Here is an 8,967-nt window from a genome sequence, read left to right as displayed (position 1 = left end):
CCTTCACCTCCATGTATCAGCAGCCACACAAATCTTGACCCAGGGAAAGGAGGGGCTGGCTGGGAACACTGTGGCTCTGCCGCCACACCCCGGGCTGCTTTCCCACCATTCGAGGATCTTCCTCGGGACACAGGCGGGACAAGGAGCCCCCGGAGCAGCTTCTGCACTGCATCCTGCCCAGTCTCAGCTTGGGGACTTCTCCTCGCTGCAGTAGCAGCCTTGGCTGAGTCCTCTCTGCCCAGGGCTGCCCTTCGCTTTTCCGGTCCGTGGGCGTCTCTGCCCGAGGCGCCGCTGGACCTTTACCTGTTGGTTAAGTCTTGCGGGAGGCCCCTGACCCGCCCCTGCCGACCACCGGAGCCGCGCAGGGGCTGTTCGGACTCGGGCAGATGGCAGCCGGCAGCCCCAGTCTGAATGGGCGGCAGCCCGCTGCGGGGATCCCGCTGCGGGGAAGGGGGGCCGTGGGCTGGACTCCTGGCGGGGGAGTCCCGCGGGCTTAGCGGCCTCGCTCCTTCTGCGCCGCCGGCTCTTCCCCTGCCCGTTTCCCTCGCAGCCAGGCCGGGCAGCCAGAAAGCCGAGCCGGGCAGGCGGAGGGGCGGGAGGGGCGGGGCGGCGGCTCCAGGCCGGGGCCGGACGGGAGCTGTCCGTTTCAGCACCCGCGGCCGGGAGCGCTCCTCGCCCGCCGCCTGCGCAGGACTCCCGGGGCCGGCCGGCTGCTGGCGCGGGAGGGGCTGCCGTGACGGGCTTCCTGCCTCCCTCCTCCCGCCGGCCGCGCCGCCGCCGCCGCCGCCGCCGCCTCCCCTCGCCGCCTGCTGCTCGGGCGGGCTGGCGCTGGCTCCGGCACACGCAGACCGCGCGCCGCGCTCGCCGGAGCCCTCCTCGCCTTCCCTCCCGCCGCCGCCGAGCCCGCCCGGGGATGGGGCTCCGGCGCCGGGCTGCTCCTCAGCCGCGCGCCCCGTCCCAGCGGGGCCGGGCGGGCAGGGAGTGCGCAGCGGGGCCGCGGCTGGCCGGCGCGGCGCCTACTCGGGGCTGAGCGCAGCCTGGCTCGGCCGGCCGGCTGGCCGCTGCCCGCCCGCCCGCCCTCGGGGCCATGCGCGGCGATGAGGATGTGTGAGCGCGGCGTCCAGATGCTGATCACCACCCTGGGCGCCTTCGCCGCCTTCAGCCTCATGACCATCGCGGTGGGCACCGACTACTGGCTCTACTCCCGCGGCGTCTGCAGGACCAAGTCCAGCGGCGACAACGACACCAGCCGGAAGAACGAGGAAGTCCTGACGCACTCGGGCTTGTGGCGGACCTGCTGCCTGGAAGGTAGGCATGCGGGCGGCGCGGCTCGGGCGAGGGGAGCCGGGCGCCGGGAGGGACAGGCCGCCGCCTCCTGGCCTCCTCCGGGCGCCTGGCGTGGCGCTCCCGGGCGCCATCCGCCGCGGAGCCAGGAGCGGAGAGGGCGCTCCTGGCCGCGCTGCACCTGTTGCCCCCGCGCGCGTGTCCGGCCGAAACCAGCTCGAAGCCCCGAGACGGAGGCTGCCTGTCGGAGTGCGGACAAGGCTTGCTGTATGGTGTGTGTGTGTGTGGGGGGGGGGGACTCAGCCTCTGCAGCCGCGGGAAGGGAGGGCAGCGGACGCGCTTAGCCTCTCTCCTGGCTCCTGGGCAGCTCCCCCTTCGTGCCAGTCTGCTGCGGGAGGGAGTTACAAAGGGGCTAATGCAGTGAGCCAGAGATCCCTCCTTCCTTTCTTCCTTTCTTCCTTCCTTCCTTCCTTCCTTCCTTCCTTCCTTCCTTCCTTCCTTCCTTCCTTCCTTCCTTCCTTCCTTCCTTCCTTTCTTCCCCCAGTCCTCCCCGTAGGCATCTCCTATCTGAGGGAAAAGCAGGGATTCCTTTATCTGTATGTTACCTGCTTGAATTCTCACAGTGCAAACAGCTACACACAAACAGGCACCACACAGCCAGACAACAGGCAGAGTGCGCGAAGAGGTGGAGCAGCAGGTTTGCAGGTCTGAAGCAAGCCCCTCGTGGCGGTTTGGTGCCTCCCTGTGAAGCCCCTGGCAAAGCAGGTTGCAGTCTTTTGTTTTAGGCTTCCTTGGAAGGAAGGCTGCTGTGAGCTAGACAGCCTCAACGTCCCCAAAGCTGAGCCTTGAAACATGCTTGTGCAGGTGTGTGTGTACAATATGTGTGTGCGTTCCTGTGTGTGTACGTCCCCCTCTGGGAAGCAGTCCTGCCTCTGCCCACTGGTCTTCCAAACCCTCCAGACAGAGGAGGTGATTCATCTTCCAGACCCAGACCTGGGGAACTTCAGTAGGAATCAGGCTGGGAGAAGAGGTCTGCTTCTTCCCACAGGCTCTTATGGAGGCAGCCCCCTCCCCATGGACCACCACCACATGGCTCAGAGGCCACTGGGCTCTGTTTCCAGTGAAACAGAACCTTCCAACCATCTTTTACAAGCGGCTCTTGTTCCAAGAGAGGAATGTTTGGGCAGAGGGAGGCACTCAGCCCAAAGACAGCCAAGGAAGCACAATAGGAGGCTAGCTGGGGAGACACGGAGGCTGGCAGTCCCTCATGCCTGGCCAAAGCATGGAAGTCGATGGGCAGCTGTAGAGAACCAGTTGAATATCAAACCTTCTGTAGAGGTGCATCAGATCCTTCAGCACATCCAGAGAGTGAGTGAAGATGAGAATGGCTCCCATTGAGTTAGAGATAATTCCACTTGTCACTTTCTTTCTTAACAGAGTCTTTAAATAGAATCTGTCTACTCACCTGGGCCTCACATTGTGTTCAGCTGCTTCTCCCCCCCATCTGCCCCACCTGAGGGGGGGAGGTTTTGGGTAGTTCAGTCCTTCAATTGCTTCCAAGTCTTTGTGACCCAAAGCATCGTTTCTTCAAGATTGTTCATCCATAACTACTTCTTAGAGTTCTTGAAAGCTCCCACCATCGGTCATAATATCAGCCACCTGGTCTTCACTTGGCCTCTTCCATTTTTCTAAGCATCAGAGTCTTTTGTGATTCTCGCCTTCAGACGATATGTCCAAATATTTCAGCTTTAGTGTCATTATTCCTTCTTCTGGTAAGCAGTGAGATTTTACTTCACCATCTGGTATTGACTTGCTTGTTCTTCTGGTGATCCAACATGTTCCCGACTATTTCTCCAGAACCACAGTTCAAAGGGTCGGTTTTCTTTGTTTGGCTTTTCTCATGATCCAGCTACAGATCCATACGTTACAACAGGGGAAACTGCAGCCCTGACGATATATTGACAGTGTGATATCTCCACTGTTCCATATTTGATCTAGATCTATCGTAGTTTTTCTCACAAATAGCAGATGTCTCTCTATCGGTGCTACAGTCAGCATCACAGTACATTTTTCTGCCTGGAAAGATAAAATGTGTGATCATTCTGCCTTTTTGAATTGGCATGATGCTTTTCCCCCACCCCCACCCCCACCCCGCAGCCCCATTAATGTTGAGCAGGAAAGTCTGGCTTTTGCACTCTCTTCATCTGCAAAAAAAAAACACCTCTTCCTCTCCACTAGTCATCAGCTTATCTCTGATTGTGGTTTCTCACAACCAAAATCAACTTCAATTGCTTCCAGCCCAGCATTTCTCATGCTTTATTCTGCTTATCTTTATGTGCAACCTAGACACATCCTTTTTGCAACTTCGGGCAGTTTAGTTATTCTGCATTTCATTCTAACTGTTGCTTCCTGGGCTATGATTCCCTTGCCATCCCCTTGGCAAGGGAATCATAGCCATGGGGCTTCAGGTACCCCTGTCCCTTCTATACAAGGCTTAAACATCAGGCAATTTTCATTCTGTACATTGCTGAAGTTTGAGTTGCAAAATCTTGAGCATTATATTACTAGAATGGGAGGTAAGTGTGCTTCCTTTTCATGCTTTGGGATTGAAGTGGATCTTTACTGATCTCTTGGGTACAGCTGCGTTTTTCATACCTGCTTACAAACAACATGTATTACTGCAAGCCCTAAACCTCCCTGCACCACAGTCATCGTGAGATCACCAGTACATCTCTGTCTAGCTAAGCGGCTTTGCATCACACCTGCTGCACCAGCTATAACACAGTCCTGGGTCTCATTTGGCAAGAGGCCAGAGGGAGGAGGGAGGCATCTCTGTTGCCTGAATCCAAGGCAAAGGCCTTCTTGCTGAGCACCGGCTGAGACGGGCCAGGCAGTTGGACGGGAACTTTTGTCTGCTTCCAACGGCTATTTCTTGGGGCCACCAAGCACAGTCTGCCTCTGTCTTGGCTGCGAGGGGCTCCTGGCTGTTTCACTAGTCTCCATGTTGTACACTTTGTAATGGGGAATAATCCTGTTCCAGAGAAAGGCTCGTCTGCTTGCAAGGGAGGGGAGAGGGAGCTGAAAAAAGCCAGCCAAATTGAGCTACGAATGGGAATGTGGGAATGCAGCCTTGTTTGTGCATGTGGCTGGAATAACTTTATGGACAGCACTGCAGATATGCTCAGAGACCGTGTCATTTGGGAAGCCAGCTGTTGATCGGCAAAGTAGGTACTTGCTTATGGCTGGGAACAAATCTTTTCTCACAAGGGGCTTGTGCTAGAGACAGGGCTGGTCTGTCAGAAGGATTGTCAGAAGACTGGAAAGGGCAACTTTGTGGAGGAATCTAAGGGCCTTCCTGGTGAAATGGGTGGGAGCAAGTGCTGGGGGGGGGATCGTGGGCGCTGAAGAGCTCTCTGAGCTGGGAATTCTGTTTCCAGGCTGTGAATGGCGCTCTGTGCAATTATGCCTAGACTGTTTCTAAAGAGCCCAGCCCTGAGAAGGCAAGGTGCCAACAGAGGAGGTTCAGGGGTTAGAGCTACTCAGAGGAGAACAAGGAACAGTGGAACAAGGGCTACCAGATTGGAGGGAGGGGAAGAAATCTAAGCCACTAGTAGATACTGGGCAGGAGAGACAGGAAAACCCAACTGTGCTGCTGACTAGGGAAAGGTTGCCATTTTGCAGCCTGGTGTGTAGGAGGCTGTCCAGGGGAAGCACGTAGGAGCATCCAGAGGAAGTCCGATCAGTGCCTTAACCCAGGGCAGCTTTGGCTCTGATGGATTGATTAGATTTTTATCCTTTATCGCTTTAGAAGTAACTGAAGGTGGTGAACATACCTAACACTCCTCTTATTTCCCCCCCCCCAACAAAAACAATCCTGTGAAGTGGGTTCACCTGAAAGAGAGTAACCGGCCCAAAGTCGGCTTGCATGCCTGAGGCAGGATTAGAACTCAACACTTCCTGCATTCAAGGCCAGCAGCTTCACCACGAGACCAAACCAGTTCTCTTACTTGTCTCCCTTCCGCTTGCCCAAAGGTTGGGTGGAGACTAAAAAGAATGTTTTGTACAGGTTCTTAATTAAAAGTAAATATAATAAAAGGGGATTCGTCTCTTGTGTTCCCACATTTACCTTGTCTGTTCAGTCCTGACATTTAAGAACCCCTTTCAGAGGTTCCCCAGAGCAGTGCCCAACACTTCCATCTCAGGTCTTCGGCTCTCCCTGAATGGAGCCCTAAACCGGACTCTGCCCCAGCCTTCCCAATGACCGGCCCGAAGGCCTGAAAGAGAAGCGCAGGGCAGGTAATCACCACCAATCCCACAACGTGATTTCTCGGCCAGGTTGGCCTACCAGGGGTCTCTGCCAGGGACTGGGCAGCCGACCCAAGGCGGGCACTGCAGCCTCTGTAGGCAGCTGGCGGCCCGGCCAGGCTCAGGAGCTTGTTCTGCAGACAAGGATATCGGTCCAGCATTGGGCAAGCTGGGTGGTGCTTCTTCTATTGTAGGCTGTAACAGGGCTGCCAACTTTTGAGGTAGCCTCTGCAGCTGTGCTCTGAAGAATGACGTTTGCCAAGCAGACAGCTGGAAAGGGCAGGTGAGGACGTGCAAAGGCCAGTTGCCAACAGGGCAGTGGTCTGTCGCAAGATGCGGCACCCCCTCCCCTTGTTCTCTGCCTCAGAAACCAGCTTGTTTTGTGGCCTGTTCACTGAGCCATTCCTTGGAAAGCCATGTTTGCCTCCAGCAAAATGAAGAAAGCAGGGCAGCGGTACTGCTGGAAGGAGGAGAGAGAGCAAGGGGGAGCTGGGAGCTGGCCAGGATTTTGCACGGCTCACCTGAGCTTCCATAAACAAGTCGGGATGGTGCTGGGACCCAGAGCCTCCCCAGCAGGCAGGCAGGCAGGCAGGCAGGTGGAGGTGTAGCTCTCTGCAGCTGGCATTTGTCCCTGCTCATTCCTAAGATGGGCCAGAGGAAGGCGCTTTCCCACAGGTGTTTCCCCAATGAGGTTTCATCAAGTACCACTGCTGTTCTGCAGAGATCTATGAACAATTGCTGGCTGTGAGAGCCAGGAATAGCCTCCTTAAACAAGATGGGCATACCTGGGAATATTATGTCACAGGGTCCAGTACATGCTGGACACATCCCTTTTCAGCGGTCCTTCTGCCCAGGTAGAGATGCTTATGTGGTATCCCTAAGCCTTGCGCCCTGTTGCTGCTGTCTCCATAGAGCAGGGTCTCCAAACTTGGCAACTTTAAGACTTGTGGACTTCAACTCCCAGAATTCCTTCCAGCTGAGGAATTCTGGGAGTTGAAGTCCACATCGTGAAAGGGCCATTGTTCCCCACCCCTGCCATAAAGAATGGCGTTCCCAGGATAGACTCTAGCTGTTCCATGGAGCCATATGAAGACTGTGGCTCCCTGTGGATGGAAAGGCAACCTATTTATTTTATTTATTAATTTCCTTATTAGTTTTATAAATGACTCAAGGTGGTTAACATACAGTACCTAATACTCCTTCTTCCACTTTTCCCCATGACAGAAGATGGGGGGAGAGAGAGGACTGGCCCAAAATCCCCCAGAGAGCTTTCATGTCTAAGGCTGGAGTCACCATCTCCCAGTATCTAGCTTGGCACCTTCACTATTACAACAAGCTGTCTCTAAAGTAATGTTCTGTTCTCAAGACCATTATTTGAGAAATAGTATTTGAGCTGAATTCCTTCTGAATTCCTTCGAATCTGCTCTGTCCAATGAACATGTCAACCATCCCACCGGCATGCACAGCAAAAGAAACTCCTGGGCATTTTTCTTTACCAAGAGTAAAACTTTACTGAGAAACCCATACAGACACAGAAGAAGCAAAGATCGTTCTAAGTTTCTGGTGTGAAATGCAGCATAGCAAAAACCCCTTTTCCTTCTCCGCCTACTCTCCACGGTCCACCAATCCAGGTTGAGCATTTTATTTCGGGGAAAACAGTCTGCACCTTTCAAAAGTCTTCAGGGTCTGACCTTGGGGTTGTAAGACATGCCCAGCCTGCAAATGGCTCACCTAAATTCCTTTTCTCCCTCCCAGCTCCCCACACATTCCAGTCACACCCCTATGCCCCCCTCCCTCCGCTTCTTTGTCGAGTGGACAGAAGCACCTTGCGAGTCAACCTTGAAATAAACCCTCTTGCACAGTCTGGTTCAGACCACCTGTTTTGCCAGCTGCATTCACATAGGAGGATGTCACTTTAATTCTTGCCTTTTCTTCTGCTTAGGAGAATGGCAAATCCAGCCAGCTTGTTAGGTTATGATTCATGATATTGTGCAATCCAGGAAACAAACCGGTTCAGTGGACGAGCAAAGCGTGTTGTGTAAACTCAGGGCTGTCAGTAGCCTGAGTAGCGCGAGGCAATGAAGTTTCATTGCAAATCGCCTGGCTGAGAAAAGAGCCAGCGTGATCTTGAAAAGGAAAAGTGTGGAACTCAAGTGGGACTACTTTGGACTAGGCAGACAAGAGATTCTGCCAAAATCAGAGTTCAGAAGACTTCATTTGGCTGCTTCTCAGTTCTGTGTCCTTCCGTGGCATTGTCTTTAGGTCCTTCCAAAATAGATGCATTTTGTAATTAATTTAATTTTAATTTAATTTAATAACATTTATATACCGCCCTTCTCCCTAAGGACTCAGGGCGGTTCACAGGGCAGAATAAAATAGCAAATACAAACATTAAAAAAGATTAAACAATTGCCCTAGTTAAAAACAATATAGATACAACGCTAAAAACCCCCAGAAAAATTAAAAAGCGAAAGATAAAACAACCCCAACACAACCCCCCTCAGGCTAGGCCGGCTTGTACAAACAAAAATGTCTTGAGATCGCGACGAAAGGAGCGAAGATCGGGCGCCGTCCGGAGCTCTACCGGTAGCTGATTCCACAGCTCCGGAGCGCCCACAGAGAAGGATCTCCCCCTGGGGGCCACCAATCGACATTCTCTGATCGGTGGCACCCTGAGGAGGCCCTCTCTGTGGGAACGCACAGGGCGCAGGGAGCTTGATGCCGGCAGCAGATGTTCCCTGAGGTACTCCGGCCCCATGCCATGGAGTGCTTTGAATACCGTTACCAGTACCTTGAATCTCACCCGGAAGACAACTGGCAACCAATGCAGCTCACGGAGCAGAGGTGTAACGTGGGAGTATCGGGAGACTCCCAACACCACTCTCGCGGCTGCATTCTGTACCAGTTGGAGCTTCCGAGTGGTCCTCAAGGGCAGCCCCATGTAGAGAGCGTTGCAGTAGTCCAGACGAGAGGACACGAGCGCATGAGTGACCGTGCATAGATCATCCCGGCTAAGATAGGGCCTCAACTGACGCACCAGGCGAACCTGTGCGAAGGCCCCCCTAGTCACGGCTCCTATATGATCTTCCAAGGTGAGCCGTGAATCTAGGAGGACCCCCAAGTTGCGAGCCCTATCTACGGGGGGCAATAATTCACCCCCCATAGCTAGAGGTGGAATGTCCGAATAAACCCGGGATGAAGATATGCAGAGCCACTCAGTCTTGTCGGGGTTGAGCTGGAGTCTGTTCCTCCCCATCCAGACCCGAACCGCCTCCAGGCAACGGGACATCACGTTGAGGGCATCACTGGGGTGGTTTGGGGTCGAAAAGAAAAGTTGGGTATCATCAGCGTACTGATGATACCCAACTCCAAAGCCAC

At 54.4% G+C, this 8,967-nt stretch overlaps 1 protein-coding gene across 1 annotated transcript in view; it reads left to right on the top strand.

The window, feature by feature from the left end:
- Window positions 1–1,097: 1,097 nt before the first annotated feature.
- CACNG3 (calcium voltage-gated channel auxiliary subunit gamma 3) overlaps window positions 1,098–8,967 on the top strand; it is a gene marked incomplete at its 5' end in the record, with an annotated part of 85,170 nt that continues 77,300 nt past the window's right edge. The window contains one exon of the mRNA XM_081337795.1: window positions 1,098–1,308. Coding sequence (XP_081193921.1) covers window positions 1,098–1,308 — 211 coding nt within the window. The remainder of the gene's footprint in view (window positions 1,309–8,967) is intronic.

This window comes from Vipera berus (assembly GCF_964194415.1).
Source record: "Vipera berus genome assembly, chromosome: 13".
NCBI classification, from domain to species: Eukaryota; Metazoa; Chordata; class Lepidosauria; order Squamata; family Viperidae; genus Vipera; species Vipera berus.
The sequence above is the reverse complement of the archived record's forward strand: the minus strand, read 5'-3'. Positions and strand labels throughout refer to the sequence as shown.